At 49.1% G+C, this 19,150-nt stretch overlaps 1 protein-coding gene across 1 annotated transcript in view; it reads left to right on the forward strand.

The window, feature by feature from the left end:
• PLXNA4 (plexin A4) overlaps positions 1-19,150 on the forward strand; it is a 345,488-nt gene that overhangs the window by 235,619 nt on the left and 90,719 nt on the right. Inside the window, exon 4 of the mRNA XM_054726089.1 lies at positions 9,525-9,625. Within this exon, the coding sequence (XP_054582064.1) occupies positions 9,525-9,625 (101 nt within the window). The remainder of the gene's footprint in view (positions 1-9,524; positions 9,626-19,150) is intronic.

Genomic DNA, 19,150 nt, shown 5'->3' on the forward strand with positions numbered 1-19,150 from the left:
GGCAGGAGTCTGTATCTAGGGAGTGGGTATCAAAAGAAGATTGTTGGTGACCATGTGGCCTTGCCCAAAAGCCCCTGCAGCGACTGAGGTTCTCCTAAAACCTAAAGCAGCTACATTGTTCTCTGACCCTTTTCACTCGTTAACTCTGTGAGTGCCAGAACTCCTCCCGTCCCAGGCACCCTCTAGCCTGCATGCTGGTGGGGTGGCTCTCTGGGAAGGGTGTGGCTGTGGCTGCCAGTGTCCTCTGTCAAATTCACTGGTCAGCTTGCCCTGGAAAACTCACCTTGCAACACCACAATTATGGAGGTCAGGCCTCCAAACCCATCATGTGCATGTGAGCATGAGAGCCCAGACAGGGGAGAGAATTTGACATTTACCCTAAGAGATGAACATGTGGTAATAATCCAGAAATTACAGGTTTTAGGGTAGAGCCAAAATTGTCAAATCCATTATCTCCATGAGGTCCTCGGAATATGTTAGAGATCCAAGTTCATTAATTCATTCCTCACTCATTCATTCCTCACTCATTCATTCATTCATTCTTCCATGCCAGCATTCACTCCCTTGTTCATCAATGTTCACCTGCTATGCCTGAACTGAGTATTAGGAGTGGTGGGATGAAGAGAGGTGACTTCATACCAGCTCTCCCTCCTGAGGGCATTTTATCTGAGAATATACTGGAACAACAGACAAAGTGTTGTTATTGGTATTACACTAACACATTCATGGTTTTATCTCCACCAATCTTCAAAATAGCCCTTCAGGGTGCTTACTGTTACTCTCAGATGAGGAAAAGGGGGAGGTTAAGTTGTCCTAGTCACCCCGAAAGTGGTAGACAGACCTAGGATTCAAACCCAAATCTCTGCTTCTCACTTGGACTGAGATAAAACTATTCCAGACTCTCTTTTTCTTCTCAGCCACATTTGAAAGAGCCAGGAAGTCTCCCTGGAGGAGGAGGGGGTGCACTGAGACCTGCTGTCAGTCTCTCTTAAGGGCTCCTACTCAGGGATGGGCCTCCTTGCCCACAGGAGGGGCCCCTCAGCCCCTGAACTCAGCCAGACTTTGGTTTACAGTAATCAGCCTGCAACGCTGTGAAATTTCCAACCCAAAGACCTGGGTTCAGTGCAGGGACCAAAGGTTTCTCAACCCCCTGGGCTGCCTGCAGGGAGTCTGTGAGGCAAGCTGCAGCCCCGGCTTCATTTCAGTTTCCACCCTTGCCACCACCCTGCTGTGTGACCTTGAGCAAGTGGAGCCTCTCAGGGTTGTAGCTTTTCCATCTGTGCGACAGAAAAGGGGTGCTCTCTCACTTGGTGAGAGGCATGGCTAATAAGGACCGTGTGCCATTGCGGTGCAGCCCACACTGGGAGGAGCGAGGATGGGGTGATTTCTCCAGGCTCTGCAGAAAGCATGCTGAGAGCTCCTCTCTCAGCTACTGCCATTTGCTAATGAGAAGCAGCATATGTTGATGATTCCGGCATCAACGCTTGCTCCTTGGCTGTCCGAGTTTCCAGAGCAAACTGGCTTCCTATTAGGCATTTATACTTATTAATAGCAGCAAATTGCAGCCCTTCACAACATCTGCTACTTTTCATTTGCAAACAGCTTCCCAGGCCATTTGTATTAGTAGTATTTTGTGGCCAATTCTCCGAGGCAGAGTAGGCCTGGGTCCCCCTGTCTGAAAATAAGTCTGTGGAGACATAAGGAGGGGAAAGGATATTCTCACGGTCACCCAGACACCCAGAATGGATTAGAGCTCAGGACCTCAGCTCCCCAAGCCTCGTGCTCTGGGACTATTGCCCTTGCTGTTCTGAGTATCGATGACCTTGACCCCAAAACTCTTAGAGGCATGTGTGGACAATGGTGACAGCCAGGCCACTGCCCCTGACCCTGTGCACCAGTCTGTTCTCAAGTGAGACCCCTGCTGCATTAGCTCCATGGCCAGGAACAAGCAGGAGGAATTGCAAAGTTCAAGGCAAACCATTCTGGAGGAGCTTTTATTCCTGCCAAGAAGATTATTTCCAGTCTGGGAAGCCAGGACGCCAGTACAGAGGGTCCTGTGAGCATCTGCGCTTCCAGTCAGCTATTTACATCTGGAAAACTGTGTTCTCTTCCCAGAATCTTTTCCGGCACTTTACCCAGGGGCTGAGCCTCCCTGAGATCTGCAGATGCATCGTCACAGAATTAAGAGATCTTAGTCAGCATGGTAGACACTGGGAAGAGTCAACTATCATGTTTGATCCAGTTTTTAACAGTCTCCCCACCTTGAAACCAGGTGTACTTAGACCTATGTGGTACTTAGGTTAGAAAGACACTACCACCCTGCACCTTTACCCCTCCTCCATTTAGTCTTTTCCTCTACCTTTCCCAGGACTTTGCACCCTGGTGTGACTTTCTGCCTAGCACTTGTGTATCGGTTAGCTATTGCCACAATAAAGCTGAGTAACAAACCATGCCCAAACTCAGTAGCATACAATAAAAAGCATGAATTCTCATACTCAAGGACCTGAGAATCATTGCATGTCAGCTGATTTAGGCTAAGCGGGGCTATGAGGTCCTGCTTCAAGCTACTCCTCCAGCCAGGCTTACCTGCTTGCTGTGGGCTGGGCTCAGGCCTGCCCCATTGTGTGTTCATTGGGGCCAAGCTAAAGAGGAAGCAGCTACATGGGGGAGGTCTTTTTATGGTGATGATGGAAGCACAAGGGACAAGGCCAACTGCACAAACATAACTCTAGCTTGAGCCTTATACTTGCTGCCATTCTATTGACCAAGGCAAGATCTGAGGCCAAGCCCAAGATCTAGAGCTGGGAAGTGCAGGCTACCTCTCCATGCAACAGGAGGCCTGGTGGGTGTGGTGGGTTGGGATATAGGAGGCCACTTTAATGGAGTGGAGAGTTAGGGCTCATACTACAATCTGCCAGAGCCTGGGACCAGACTCCTGGCCTCTGCCTCTCTTGCCAGTCTACACGTTCAAATATACCTGCCACCTCTGAAGCCAAGAGGAGGGGAATCATAGTGTTCCAGGCACAGGGAGTGACTTGACACAAACACAGCATTCTGAGCCACTGCTCACCTACTACAAGTCCAAGCCCGGACAGTGAGAGATTTAGAAGCCATCATGGGGAGACAGGGGCTTTGCAAAGTCATTTGTCATGTTAGACCCCTGGGGAGAAAGGCGGCCCCAAGTCAGCAAAATGAAGGCTGGACTGGTGACCAGAGGTCATCAAATGAGAGAAAGGCCCTGGAGAGGCTTGAGGGGCTCAGAGACCATGACACTGAGACCCATATGCACTGCTGAGTTCATGTCATAGGAAAGGACTGGCTTTCCCCACCTCGGCTTGTCTTGGGGACAGAAGATAGGACAGCAGAGAGGACTGTGGCACCAGGCGGCATCTGCACAGCTAGACAGCTCCCCGGCAGCGTCATGGAGTTTCTTAATGGGTAGTCTTCTCTCTCTCTTTTTTTTTTTCTTTTTTGACAATTTTGAAGGAAATTGGGTACTTAAGAAGCCTTTGGACATTTAAATTAACTCCCACCATCAGACTCAGTGTAGCCACTGTAGTATTAGCATCCAATTATAAGAGGAGAGATGGAGCAATAACTCACATTTTGACCAGAATGTCAAAAGCTTAAACAAATTAGAGGTACACACAGAAGCTGTATGTTCTGTCTATGGAACATTTCTGAATGTAATCAGTAGAGCAGCAGGCACCCTTTGCAATGCTAACGGCACAGGCAGAGTGGGACCATGTTGCTAGAGGTAAGCATCTTTCAAAATATCATGGCACCCATGTAGGGACTGGACAGTGGGGTCCAGGGCTCAGGATAACTGGGAAAATTCCTCCAGCTGCCCCAAGCACACCCAGGCCCCTGGCCCACCAGGCCACGGGTTCCCATTGATCAGAGTGCAGAAGCATACAAAGGCCCAGGCCCCGGGTTAAAATCCTGTGTGGACCCTTGGCTGAATTCTCAGTTTCTCCTTGTTTTCCTATCCCAGGCCATTGTTTTGTAAATTCATGGCCTTGGTCATGGGGCTGGACAGGTGAGGGGTAGAGACAATGGTTCTATTTACAATAGTTCAAAACCAGAAGAAACTACGCTATGCTAAGGAAGTTTACCTTGGTGGCAAAAGGATAAAACAAATCATTGTGACTCCCAGAAAGGTAATGACAGGGAAAGAGAGGTGGGGAAGGGGATGGGCAGGCAGGGGCTTCATGATCGAACTGGGGAATGAGAAATGACAACACAGAGGATGCGCAGTAACAGGAAAACTGGCTGAACTCGGGGGCCCTCTGACTCACAGGCACTATTTGAACTCTAAGGCCCTCCTCCCGGGGCCTCCGGGAAGGGGTGGGAGGTGAGGAGCGGCTCTGGATAGAACAAGGCTGTGACATTATTTTTCCCGATCAGGACATGGAGGTTCAGCGCTTGAGAATGACAGATCCGGTTATATAGCAATACACGATAAGAGACATTCATCCAAACCCTTTTGTCCATTTGAGATTAAATTGAAAAGAGTAATGATGCCTATCTTTTCACTCAAAGATATCAGAATATTTCATAAACATGAATTTATTAGTCTACCCAAAGAAAGCGTCTCCCCCTTGACCCAGGAAGCTGAGCAGAGAATAGGTGTTCTCACATCCACCCGATAGGTTCTTCTTAGATTCTTTATTGTGGTAAAATATACATAAAATTTACCATCTTATCCATGGTTCAGTGTTTGGTGGCATTCGCACTGTGCTGCAGCCATCACCACTATCATCTCCAGAACTCTTCATCTTCCCCTACTGAAACCCCCTGCCTATTAAAGACTAACCCCTTTCCCTTCCCCAGCCCCTGGCAACCATTCCTCCTGTCTTCATGAATTTGACTACTCTAGATACCTCATAAGTAGAATCGTGCTTCTATTTTTGTTACCGCCTTATTTCACTTAGCTTACTGCCCTCAAGGTTTATCCATGTTGTAGCAGGTGTTAGAACTTCCTTCCTTTTTAAGGCTGAATGATATTCCATTGTATGTGTATACCACATTGTGTTTATCCATTCACCTGTCAATGGACATTTGGGTTGCTTCTCTTTTGGCTGTTGTGAATAGTGCTGCCGTGAGCACTGGTGTGCAAGTATCTCTTCAAGTCCCTACTTCCAATTCTTTTGGGTGTGTACTGAGAGGTGGGATTACTAGATCCTATGGTGATTCTATGTTTAATTTTTTGAGGATGTGCCATACCATTGAATACATTTTTGCACAAAGCCAGTAGAAAGTGTCAAGGTGACTACGTGCAGACCCTTAACCCCTTCTCCCCAGCACAGTGTAGGCCACAGGGGAGTTCTGAGAGGTGGTGAGACCCCTGTCCTAGAAGCAGCAAAGGAGCTATTGCAGCCACATCAGTCAATTCTTCTCCTGGAGTCCATGGCCAGGGGGCATACCTCAGTCTTTTGTGGTCTCTGAGACCATCCATCACCAGGATAGCTCAGTCGCATGGCCATCTGATTTGTTCTCCAGGCAGAAGTCCCCCTCCATGACTTTCTTTTCTCACCTCTTCCTGTGGTTTGAATTCCCTCACTCAGTTAATTAGCATGCCTGGCATTGTAGCTTAAGACTTTAATCAGCGTGGGGTGGTTTTAATTAATCATGTGTGTCTGCATCTGGAGTGGTTTGTGTTCCAGGGTCAGGAGAGGAGCCAGAGATGGGGGATGGAAGAGGAGGCTTTGTTTGGTGTTTGGTGTGGGTAGAGAATCTAGGTATCTGGGGAGAGAGAAACATAGTGGCAAGATGGCTCAGGAGCCACCTGGCCACCTGTGAAGCTTAGGAGCAGTGTGCGGCCCGTAACCAGAGCCATTAGGGTACAGAACTGCACCGAGATAGATGGTGGACAAAATCTAGTTTTCGAAAGTGTCAGGACATTACCTGTGAAGTGGGGAGTGAGACAGTGCAACAATGACAATGTGACTTTGGAGATTTCCCTGGGCCTAGCCTTCTTCAGGAAAGTCCAGGAAAGGTGAGGGGGCTGGCATCTAGTTCTCAAATAATAGTGACCTTTCTACTTGGTCTTTCAGAATCCTGTTGGCTCCCCAGTTTTAGCATCCATGCTTTAAAAATATGAAGAAAACCTCACTAGAGTTCAGCAGAGTAATAAAAAATGACAGAAAACATAGATAGAAAGATCCTAAAAGTAAAGGTTAAAGAAAGTTTAATCTCATTAAAACTGCCCAGCACTTATGTCCCTGTTCCACAAGGATCCACCTAGATGGAAAGCAAAGAATGATGCTTAACTGTTACAGTAGCTGATAAAAGCACTTAAATAAGTCCAGGAAGCAGGGATAACCCCAGAGTTTCATCCCAAAGATGAAGCAATGGACAATTTAGGGTCCAGTTCAAGGGAGAAATGATGTATTCAAGATATAAAAGAAGAAAACTTTTTTCATACCTCCCCAACTCCTGACTGAATTCATGAGGCTAAGGAAGTCTGCCAGAGCAGTTTTCTGTGATGTAGGAGAGAGGTAAAGTGGCAGTGTAATGCAGAATGGGTATTCATGACACAGATAACAGCAATAATCACTTGTAACATGCTTGATCCGGTACAAAACTTCATACATGCTGGGTTATCTGTGCTTTGAAAAACTTTATGAATTAAGGTGGGATTTTTATCTACATGTTTAAATATGAGAAAAATTGAGATTCAGAGACAACAGGATCTCATTGCCAGACTAGGGTGAAGCCAGAATTTGAACCTCGCTCTGCAGGCTTTCACACTCTTTCCAACCAAGTGGAAATAACTCTTGCTCAAAATCGAGAGAGACCTTTACAATTTCAGATATTGACAATATTAAACATCAGTTGCAAGATAATTTTAGAAATCTGAATGCAAAGGCTTTGAGAATGTCAGGTTGGCCAAGCAGCTGGCTCTTTGTGTCGCACACCCCAGAACCCCATGGCACAGCCACCCAAGACAAATTATAGAACAAGTCCGTGGGAGAAACTGGGGAGGATATTAATTAAGTTGAGACCAAGAAAATGCTTTCTATTGAACAAGTCATGATTTTCTCTTTAAGACCATGCAAAAGAAATGGAGTGCTAGACAAGCAGCTGGAACAGATGAAAACATTATTATGTACTTATGTTACCAACTTTCACCATCCATGGCCCCTTTTATTACCTTTTTCCCCTCCAGGCATCGTGTTTTGAAAGATTTTTGCCTACTAAACAAAGTGAATTTATTAAATAATAATATATTTCCTATTCTTAATATGGCACATACATCACTGGGTTCGCATACAAACAGAAAACAGCAACAATTCAATTTCCATTAGGCTTTTGGAAATATTGCAAATAGCTTGTGGACCTCATTACCATTCACAAATTCCTATGAGCCCAGGTGCTTTGGGCTGGGAACCATTATTCATATGCTTCTATGACCAGCACGTAGATGCCCTTCTAAGAGGTATGGGAAGAAAGTAAGGGGGCAGCGGGAAGAGGGTGAGTTCCTGGCTGAGTGTAGAGTCAGTGGGATAATTTGTAAGAAACTGATTGTCAGGATTAATTACACAAATGGCAAGGGTGTCTGTAGGTAGAGCCGAGGCATGGCTCAGGCTGATCACATAAGTGGTCGTAAAAGGAAAGATAAAATCCCCAATGTGCCAAAAAGACATCTGAGAATGTGGAGAAAGGGCCCCCAAGGCCAAGGGCAAAGCAATAAGAATGGAAACAGGAAACTAAAAGGTAACTTGGAAGAAGTGAAAATGCAGTGTGGTCGTTAAGAATGCTCAGTGTGTACTTGAGAAAATAAAACAAAACAGAAGGTATATAAAGGGGAAAGGAAAACGAGATCATGTGGGATTTAGAATTCATTATTAATTAAATCCCAAAGGGAGTTTGGAGCCTGGGCAGGCTCTGGTGCCAGTTCGCTGTGCATGAGTTACAAGTCGCCCCTGCCAAGCGGTACATAATTTTGTGGGGGCAGATGCTCTGCACGGCAGCAGGGAGAACACAGCCTCCGCATTTGCTGGGCATGCACGGAGGAGCAGTCCGGTCAGCGGGGTTTACTGCTCAGGGCCTATTGTCTGATGGGAGAAATTTTAAAAGATGACCACATCACATTCTCTTAGCTCAAGCCGAAAGATTAGGTAAGAAATCATTGAGATAAAAACGTATCCCAAATGGAAAAGGATGATTAAAATAAAAAAAAGTTTTGTAAAGAAGAAACTGACAAAATGGAGAATAAAGGCCAAGGCTATACAGAAAAAAAAAAATAAATAAAATTTCATTTACTCCTGTGGATCAGTATTAAGTGCCTTCTATGTATCGGGCCCTGGGAATTCATGGCAAAGGGATCCCGGCAAAGCTACATCGAGGACAAAGAAAGGAAACAGATCCCTGGGAGCACACTGGCAATGGAGGCGTTTGGGCTCAGCAGCGGTGTCACCGGGAACGTTTACATTAACGAGCGGCTGGTGAAAGCAAATGTAAAGTTTTGGAGTTGGAGAGGAAACCTCTAATCACGAAAAGGTGTGGGTAAGAGGAGAAAGAGCAGCAGCTGCTCTTTAAAAGCACCAGAGTGAAAACTGAAAAACTCTCAGAGCCAGTTGGCCAACATTATGAGAAAAAGAGAGTAGGCAGGTAATAGCTACAGAGCGTGTTTATTACACCTTGTTAAAAGGCATGGAGAGCCTGGCTGGTGTGGCTCAGTGGTTGAGTGTAGACCTATGAACCAGGACATCACGGTTTGATTCCCGATCAGGGCACATGCCTGGGTTGAGGGCTCTATCCCCAGTGTAGGGCATGCAGGAGGCAGCTGATCAATGGTTTTCTCTCATCATTGATATTTCTATCTCTCTTTCCCTCTCCCTTCCTTTATGAAATCAGTAAAAATCTTTAAAAAAAAAAAAAAGGGTATAGAGAAAGAGAAAGTGAAGGTCTTGGTGTTGGGTTCAAGGCCCCCCTAGGAGGATGAGAAGAAGGCAAAATACTTTGTGGCAAAAGAGAAACAAGACTGGAGAAAGAATAAACATTTGAGTTCATGACATTGATAAGAAACAAATATATGATGACCTGGATGTTTGTAGAGATATTTTTGTGGCGAGGAAATGTAAATGAATTTCGTGCAAGAGTAGGCCTTCCTTCCCCTGGCTGCTGGCACCGGCTTCCCTCTGGCACCCAGGACCTGGGCTTCCCTCACAGTCCTGGCTTCATCTGGTCTAATTAGCATATTATGCTTTTATTATCATAGATCATATAACAATTTAATCTGACCTGTATGTAGTCGATTCCCAGAGATTTCTAAGAAAATAACAGGTGGCCATCACCCTTGGGCACTTACATGGCCACCTGGCCATCTCCTTTGGGTGCTTACGAGGCCACCTGCTCAAATATGATCACGCAAGGTCCCTTTGGTTCTGGGGCTTTGGACCCTTCATGCTCCTGCACTGTTTTGGGTGATACAGCTGATAGAATGCAGCCTCTTTCTGGGGAACTACTGAGTGTCCTGCGAAACCTTGACCACTCTCTCGCTTGTTGTCCTGTCCCAGCTCACCAGAGTGCCTGTGGAGTCCTGTGGTCAGTACCGGAGCTGCAGCGAGTGCCTTGGCTCAGGTGACCCCCACTGCGGCTGGTGTGTGCTCCACAACACGTGAGTACCGCCCGCAGCTTCCTCCGGCCTCCCACTTCCCCCAGCACGTCTCTTCCCCATCTTCTCTGTCACCACTCCTTCCTTTCCATCTCTCTTCTCTCCCTGTCTTTGCTGATCCTTTGTTCCTTGTATCATTTGAGAATTTTATCTTCCTTCATTTGTTCTGATTTCACTTTAAATTGCCAAATTCCCATAAGACCTATAGAAATGGCAGTGTGGGGATGATGACGGGTCAGGCTATGGAATCAAGCTGGAGGGCTGGGGAGAGGTTTGGACATTTCTGACCGTGACTTGACTCTAGGTTGACGTTCCAGGACTAAACAGCAGGGAAAATGCATTGGGCCTTTCCCTCAAGGCTCACATGGGCCGCTCAATCATGCGCTGGATCCATACTGCCCATTTAATGATTCACATCCACCTAGCAGATTCTTTGATACCCACCCCCTGAATCTTCTGGTGCTTGAGACTCTTCTGGTTCAGCTCCAGTGTGTGGTTCCCTCTGTGGTCATAGCACTCACCTGGCCGCCAGAGCACCTGGGCCTGGGGTCACAGTGAACCCCTCCCAAGGCTGGGCACTCTCCCCATGTACATTGTTTTTGCTGATTCCATTTTATTCTATAAAAGTGAGAAGAAGTCAAAGGTATGCAGTGGAGGCAAAGGGTAACCTGGTACATGAAATGAGTATGGGATGCAGGGTACAGACAACCAACCCAGACATGTGGGGAGATTGAAGGCCTGTCTTACGGGATCCAAAGACCCTTGGCATCACTGACTGGAGAAACCAAATAGGTGGACCCCACTCTGATGGAGTCTGGTCCCAGTCAAACTGTTGCCGCTGGAACCCCAGGCTTCTAGTCAGCACTTGAAACCTGATGCTCTGTGAGTTGGACAAAAGTGCCATAAACTAAGGAAAAGGACGTTAGTCTTCCTGCTTCATTAGTCGCACTTAGTCATTCTCAACTTTATGACTATCGGGACAGGACCTTGCCCTGCCCCCACCCAGGGGTACCTCTGAAAGTTGGAAACACCCCTCTAAATTCTAACACATCATCTCCAAGGTCACAGGCACACTCATCTCTGGGACAGTCTTGGGCGTAATGAGTCCTCGAGCTCTTTAAGAGAAGCTCTGAAATCCCTCAAGTGTGGTGTGGCGGGAAAAATGGAGACAAATGACGTGCACTGGAATATACATAACTCAGAGCCCATCAGAACCTGGTGCCGAAGTGTATACAGAGTTCACAGTAACCGGGAGCAGTGGAGGCCAGAGTGGCTCATGGCAGAGGATGGAAGAGATTGCACTGAGAATTCAGATCAGCTCTGATCAACCCAAGAGACTGCTAGACCAGCAGTCGCCAACCGGTGGTCCGCGGACCACTGGTGGGCTGTAAGGTCCAAAAGGTTGGCGACCGCTGGCCTAATGATACTTCGTAAGGCAGAAGGGAGGTCACTTTCTTGGTCCCACACAGTGAGGCCTCTCAGAAAGGGACTGGGCTCCAGACCCATTGCTTCCTCGGGACCGTAGGCCAGCTGGCCTTCTGCTTGGCCGAGGCTGGCTCAGCTGCTGCTGGCATGGGCACTCACATCTGGCACTGTGCAAGGGCAATCAGAAGAGCTGTCTCCTCTCTGACGCCCTATGCCTGTGGGACCCAAAAGCAGGTCTCCGTGTCACTTTGATCCTGCCCGTTGATGTGGCCAGTCCCCCACGGCACTGAGCTGCCCATCGCCCATCCTCCCATCCCCTGACCTGAGTTTAAACAGGAATGAGGGGAGGAAACATCAGAAACTACTTCCTGCATGGCCTCAGTTTCCTCTTTAGTAACATAATACGTGCCTCCTGTCAAGTGATAGGAAACAGGTGGACTGGGGACAAGGTGAAGTCCGGACAGTTCACGAACGAGGCTACCAGCCTGCGCTGGGAAGCCAGCATGACTGCTGTCACCGTGGCTTCAATAAAACAGCCATGGGCAGGAACTTTGGGCATCTTCCACCAAGTCCGAAGTCCACCCCCCTACCCCCACGCCCACCCCAGCTGTGCAGCACCTGGGGCAGCATCCCAGCTCCTCCTCTGTGGATTGGAGATGATAACTCCTGACCTGCCCACCTCCCTGAGTCTTAGGAGAATCTGATGAGATCATGTGGGTGGAAGGGCACTGGAAACTGTGGAGAGTGTGACATGCAAGGTGAGGTCGGGACAGGAATCTTGACACAGTTGGGGAAGAACTGAGAGCTCCTGGGGGCCCTGCCTCTTGTGACCTTGGTTGACCCACATTGTTTGTCCAGATGGCTCTACTTTAATTGCATCCTTTCCTCCCCAGCGGTATCCCAGCCTCCGACTGCCTTCCTCTCGCCTCCGTTAACCTGGCGTGTACGTCAGTACAGCCTTGTGGAGCACAGGCGCCCAGAAGGCAGAGGCTGGGCAGTGCTTGTTCCATGCCTGTTACTCAGCACTGCTGGGGGGGTGCCCCTCCCCACCCCCTGTGGGAGCAGCTTTGCTAAAGTCGCGCTGGACTCTGGAGGGAGGACTGTCATAGAAATCAGTGCAATGTAGCCTCACTTTTTGCAGACATGCTATGGGGCTTTGGAGAAGAATAGCCGATTCTCATGACTCCTGGTATTCTATAAAGTCACCTCGAACACCCAATCCCTGAATATTGAACCATCATCGCTCCTAGGAGAAATACAGAGCTAGGTTCCTATGAGCCTCCGGTCAGTCCCAGCATTTTTGTCAGCCCATCAGTACCTAACCATGTTTTATGTATGTTTCTGTTTAAAGACACCTTATTTAATATACATTGTTTCATTAACCTTGAACTCACAGCTAACAGCACTATAGTCTGGGCCTGATAGAAGCATTTATTTTCTCCGTAAGACACATCCTAGCCTTCTCCCACTTAGGACCACAGGGCAGCACTTCACCATGATGCTTGGGGGCCATTTTAAACAGCAGAATCGCCAAGAAAAGGCACAAAAATATGAAAAACATGACACTAAATAGGCCGCAAAAAAAAGACATTTATACTGAGAGCTGAAACAAGAGGGCAGCAGTGTGGCCCTGATGGAACTCAGCTGGGGGCGTCCGCTTGTGGCCACTCAGATTTTCCTCTGCTCTGCTCATGTTTGGGAGTGACCTTGAAAAGGCTGCAGTATCAAAATGAGGATTATAACAAATGTTAGCAAGTAGGCAAATTCACAAGTACGGAATCCACAGATGACGAGGACCGACTGAAACTGTGTCAGACACAGTTTATAAAGAGGAAGCACCATATGTCTCACAGGGACGGTGGTGTGAGGCTAAACGGAGGTCATAAAGGATGTTGTGAAAGCGCCTGTCGGCCAAGGTGCTCTCTGTGACCTTGGGCCTCCGGGTTGCGTGAAGACCCTGGTGTGGCGGCTGAGCTGACATATCTGGTACAGCCCCACTCCCCTGGGAGGATGCAGCTCACAGGCACCTCTAGGCCAAGGCCACCCGCCCACCATGACGCTCAGCACATCTATCCGGCCTCCCTACCAGAGTGAATGACCAAGGAGAAGCCCTGGCCTCAGGGCTGGGGAAGAGTAGGTCCCTGGGTCTTCTGAGATGCTTGCAATCAGGATGCAATGTTCAAATTTATAGAGTGTGACCCACAGGTCCTAAGTGTACAATTTGAAAAGTTTTGACAGATGCAAACACTCAGGTAATCCATACCCCATAGAGATATACATTTCCTCCCTCCAGAATGTTCTCTCCTGCTCCTTCCCTTTCTTCCCAGTGGGCCTTGCTTCCCTACTTCTTAAGTTCAGGTCAAAGCCATAGCCTCTCCTGATACGCTCTCTTTCATTTTAAATGGATGCCAATTGGACAGTCCTGGGTGGGAGAGGTGCATGAGGACATGGGCCGAGCAGGAGGGGAGAGAGGCTGCAGCCAGCAGAGCAGGTGCAGGAGGTCTGGAGTGTGGCTGCTCATCAGAGAGCCTGCAGACACTTACTCTGGGCACCTCACTTTGCTAGGAAGGGAGTGTGGTGAAAAGTGCAGGGGTTTTCTCATCATAGGAGTGCTGTGGCCATACCACAGACCTGTCCACAGGTCTCTCACACCGCCCTGCTCCCTCTGTACCAGGGGACTATGTGAGACCACCTCTGCCCTGGCTCTCGGTATGGGGGAGAGGGTTGCCGTCTGTACTAGCATCAACACGTTTAGTAGGCCCACATCATGAGCGAGACCCTGTGCTGAGTGCCGCAGAGCCCAGGGAACATGCCAGTCAGGAAAACCAGGGCACAGAGCACCAGGAAGAGGGCTCCTTCAGGCCACAAGACAGCTGTCACTTTTGCCAACTCTCCCCATGGTAGTAGGAATAGGACGGTGGGAACTCTGTGGGAAGGGAAAGACAGAAGGTGTGTGTGTGTGTGTGTGTGTGTGTGTGTGTGTGTGTGTGTGTGTGTGTGTGTAAGAGGAGTGAGAAAGAGCGGGAGAGAGACAGAGACAGACAGACAGTGACAGGAATAGGAGGCGAGCGCTAGAGCGTGCACAGTTCAAGGCGAGGCCCCTTCTAGCAGGTGGCTCTCGTGGCTGAAAGGGCTGTTTGTACTACAAGGGCACAGGTGGGTTACAGACTAAACAGGCTTAAGAAATGCTCGTGTAATTGAAACCCTCCCTCCGGTTACTCAGCCCCAATTGTCTTCAAGGGCTGTCCTGCCAGCCCCAGCCACACAGAGGGTCACCCTGCGGCCCTTCTCACAGTCCCTCCGGCTTTACTGGTATCTAATGGCAACGATAGCTTCAACAGTCTTGGTTTTTATTTGTCCATGAATCTTGAGCCTTAATTCCCCGGGCATTGATGTTGGGCCTAAACCCACCTGTTCTGACTTGCATGAAGGTAAAGGAAAGCCAATGGCTCAGCTTGCCTTCACCTGTCCTGGGCCTGGAACCTTCCCTCCAACCACCAGGCTTGGCCGGGCCCCAGCCCCTCTTTATCTTCCCCTCCCAGGCCCAGGCCAAGAAGCCTCTCTCAGTCCAGCAGGTAACGGGATCCAGGCAGACCTAGCCACATCGATTGGCCCAGACGTTACCTTTCTGAAGAAGGGTCCTCAGCGTCACTCCTGGGAGGCTCATGTAACCCAAGACGTCAACAGGGGAAGATAAGATCGGCTTTTATAAAGTCTCTCCCTTGCCCCCTGGTGACCTCTCCTCTTTGCAGATTTCTTCTGTTGGAAGAATGCCCTCCCTGGATGGTTGGCACAGGTTACTGCTCAGGATTCATTCCTTTTATTCTTTATACTAGAGGCCCAGTGCACGACATTCATGCATTGGGGGGGGGGGGGGGGGGTCCCTCAGCTCGACCTGCACCCTCTCACAGTCTGGGATCCCCTGAGGGGTCCTTAGCCCTGCCTCGGAGGCAGGACTCCACCGCTGTCCTCACCAGCCGTGAGCCCAGCTTCTGGCTGAGCGACACTCCCCCTGTGGGAGCACACTGACCACCAGGGGGCAGCTCCTGCGTTGAGCATCTGCCCCCTGGTGGTCAGTGCATGTTATAGCGACTGGTCGTTTCACCATTCAGTCGATTTGCATATTAGAGTTTTATTATATAGGATAGTTTCTGCCAACATGGAACAAAGGAAGTAGAAGGGAAGGGAGGGGAGGGGAGAGGGGGGAAGGGAAGGAAAAGGGAAGGGGAGGGGAAGGGAGAGGAGGGGAGCGGAGGGGAGGGGAGGGGAGGGAAAGTGCTGCTACCCAGGGCAGAAGGATGGATTAAAACTAAGAACCTGTCCGTGGACAAACCCAGTCTGGGCTCAGTTTACTCAGCTGTAAAAAGGCAATGAAAGAGCCATGTTATAGCCACAATATGAAAATGAAGGGAGACAATGTTCATGAAGGCCCATCACAGTGCCTGTAGGTAGTCCCGATTTCAATGACTGTGTAAGCAGAGCCTGTGGATCAGACCCCAAGGCCTCCTCCCTCACTGTCCTCCCCAGAACTGAGGGCTGTGGCTGGCTGGCTGGGACAAACTCACAGTGACAAAGCCTTCTGCCTGGACAACTCAAACCAGCCATGCCACTTAGGCCATCTTCAGTGGCCCTGTGTGTGGCTGCTCATCAGCCACCTGGGAAAGTGCAAAGAGAACAGCTTATCCCACAGCCATGGCTGAGTGTCCCCTTAATAAAGCACAAACTGATTCTAAAATGCAAATCCTTCCCAGCTGCTTCTTAGCATATCCCAGAGCCTGGTGTCCCAGGGTTACTTAATACTAACCTGCCAAGTCAGTGGTCTCTCCAAGGCTGTTTGCAGAATGTCCACATGGCCATGGGGGGGTTGTTAGGATCCACGCCTGCCCAGCAAACTCTTCCCTGATCCAGAGGAGAGTCCCAGACTAGGTACTAATATATTAGCATTCTGCTCTCTATGACTCAATAGATACACAGTATGGGTTAAGGAAACTTGCTTTTTCTCTCTTCACCACTGCCTGCTTCCCCTCCTCCCCATATACATGTAACACATGCTTTCATGGCCAATGATGGTAAGTCAAAAGTCTGTCTTCTCAAAGGAGCTAGGCAAGCCCTGCCATTGTTGCAGGCTCTGAATGTCCCTCCCAGTCTAAAGACTGGGCTCCCCAGGGACAGCCTGAAGGGCTGGGCTACCTATGAGGTTCCAAGTGCAGATATGCACACTCATGTACCAGCATTTGCATACCCTGCCCAGTCATGCCACCCTGGACCACATCCGGTGGGTGGCCCACCTTACCGAGTAGAGTGTTCCCTGCACCAAGCATGAGGCCCTGGTGACTTTAACAGACACGAGAGCTCCAGGCTATCAGATAGAGTGTAGTGTGAAAGTTTATCAGAGCCCGTCAGAGCAGTTGTTGGATGTGTCACCAGTAATAGACAGCATCCTCCTTATTACCAACTGGATGATGAAGAGAATGGATCAGCCTGCTGTGATGCGCCTTTGCTTTCTCCTGCTGCTCTGCCCTCTGTCTCTCTCTGTCCCTCCACTCCTGCTCTTCTCTCCTAACCACCCCTCGTCCTTAGTAGAAATAAACAGGTCTGAATAGCACTACCTGTTGACAAAGAGAGAAGCAGCCCCACTTCACTTTCTCTTCTGGCAACTGTAATTTCTCTTCTCAGAAAGAAAGAACCTCTCCAGGTCCCTGTTACTACTGCCTAGGGTTGTGTTCAATGGATCATTCATTTGAGGAGCAGCTGAAAGGAAGCCACAGCACGACTCCGTTCAACCTGGGACCCAGGGCAGAGTCCACCATGGGGGTGGGACAGGGCTACCTGGTTGCTACAGAAGCCCAGAAAAGTTCTCTTGGGCCTCCACTGACCTCCTGCACCTGCTGGTTCCTGTGAGGGCCTGTGCCCTCCTCCTGCCGTAGTGAGCTCACCCATTAAGGAAGGCCCCGGAGGCAGGTGACTCCAGCATCTGCTGCTCTGGCTTTGGCTCTTTGGAGAACGTAAAGGGTGGTGAGGTCAGTTGCCATCAGCCGATGACAGAGGGAAAACCATAGTCTAATTGTGGTCTTTGTGTTTTGGGGTTTATCCAGGAACAAACGAAATACTTAGGTTGAAATCAGGGTGTCAGTCACTGGATTCTAGAATCATGACATTGAAGGGACTCACCTGGTCCACACCCTTCATATAAGAAACCTCCTATACACTCATCTGCCTAGAAAGGTTCCCTTCACTATCTGGTCTGCTTCCTCTGAGCACACAGATGCCCGTCTTGTTTCTGTGGGAGTTCCCGAGGAGAGCAAGGACGGTGATCTTAGGAAACCTGGTCTCTTTCCTCGTCAGGGTTCCCAGAAGTGAGACAATGACCAAAGAGCCCTGGGATCTCCTACTTGAGTGAATGTCCCAAGTCCTCTTATCTTTCCTATGAAGCTCAAACACCTCACGGTCTAAACACAGACCCACCGATGGCTAACCTTCAGCACAGGCCATGACCAACATGAAATGCTAAGGTTCAGGGGTCACCTGTGGGGCGAAGCAAGGAGCAAGTTCTGGTAACCCAGACTGGTGGACCCATGCCAGAGGATGGGGTGAGGGGGTGGACTAGCACCAACCCCCAGTCTGGAGGCTGGCCCAGGCTGGACTCACAGATCGCCCTGTTTCCAAATTGAAATTCACTTGCTTGGCCGGTAGCACTGGGAGTTAATATCTCTATGAGTGTATTTAGGAATCAATTTCTGGAGAACTTAATCACCACTCCTTTCCCTCTCCTCACCCCCTTCCTTCCCCATCCCTTGCCCTTTAATTTTCCACTTGGCTGGGAATTCCCCGGCAGTGCAAGTTGGGGCTTAGGGGAGGGCGGAGGCAGCTGCTTCATTAGAGAGGATAATCTCATTGGAACCACTGACTTGAATAATAGACCCTCCAAGGGACCAGGGCCATTGTCCCCAAGGGCTTGTCGCACCTCTGAACTGGGGCTGGAAAGACTATGCAGAGAAAGTGGAATGAGGAAGGGAGATAAGAGAATGTTGTCAGGGCCAGACTCCAATCCTGGGGGCCTGGTGCTCTCTTGGGGCCTGCTTTTTGCACGTCATCTGTGGGTCTGTGTGTGGGATGGGGTGACAATGGTGGCCAGGATGAATGTCTGAAAACTCAAGTCATAGATAGCATTCGCTTTTTGCATCCTTATGACATTTTTGTCACGCCTGGAAAATAGGTGAATCTGTCTCTTCCCCGACCTTCAGGGTGCTCCTACAGCGGAACTGAAGGGAATACTTAGGAAGTCCTGCTGAAGGTGACATCTAAGCTGGCCCTAAGAACCATGGGTTACCCTCTACACATGTCCTTGCTCTCACCTGGCTAATGAGAAATCAGTCCTGGAAGAGCAGCAAGCCATTCCCCTGACAGACCCCATGGACCTCAGAAGAAATTTATCCCTTCCTTCCCATTATCCTATCACATCCAAGGTCAATTGCCTGTGCTCTTAGACATTTGCAGCCCCCACCATCATGGGCACTAAAGGACAGTAGAAATGTCAAAACATCCCTGGCACTGACCTAAACTTTTCTTTTCACTGAGAGCTGAGTTCCTGTTACCCTGTGGCAGCTGGTAAGAAGGCAGATCTACAGCCCAGCCCATCCTCTCTCCCTTCCCTCCCTCCTGAGCTCTGGGGCTCCTTCTCCCTCAGTAAGAAGGAAACTGCTATAGCTATCCCCTATCTTTCTGTCTTTGATTTGCCCCATGGCCAAGTCTTGGAAAAGATTGGTGGGGTTGGATGAGAAAGAGAGAAGAGATGGGATAATAATACTAACTAACACTTATTGTGGGCTCATTATATATGAGCTATGCCCTGTTCTCAATGCTGCACTTGCATAATCTTTCAAGCCTTATAAGATCCCTTGTAGGTAGGTACCGTTTTGTCCCATTTTACAGATGATAAAATCAAGGCACCAAAAGGTTAGGAAATTTGCTCAAGATCACACAGTTGGATGGGATGTTGCAAATTGTAAGCTATAGGTGGCTGCCCTGGAGACCTAAATCGGGGGGAGATGATGAGTAGTTCATTTGGGGTTCCCAGGAGTATGGCAGGATTCACCCACGTGA

Source organism: Eptesicus fuscus, chromosome 14, assembly GCF_027574615.1.
Source record: "Eptesicus fuscus isolate TK198812 chromosome 14, DD_ASM_mEF_20220401, whole genome shotgun sequence".
NCBI classification, from domain to species: Eukaryota; Metazoa; Chordata; class Mammalia; order Chiroptera; family Vespertilionidae; genus Eptesicus; species Eptesicus fuscus.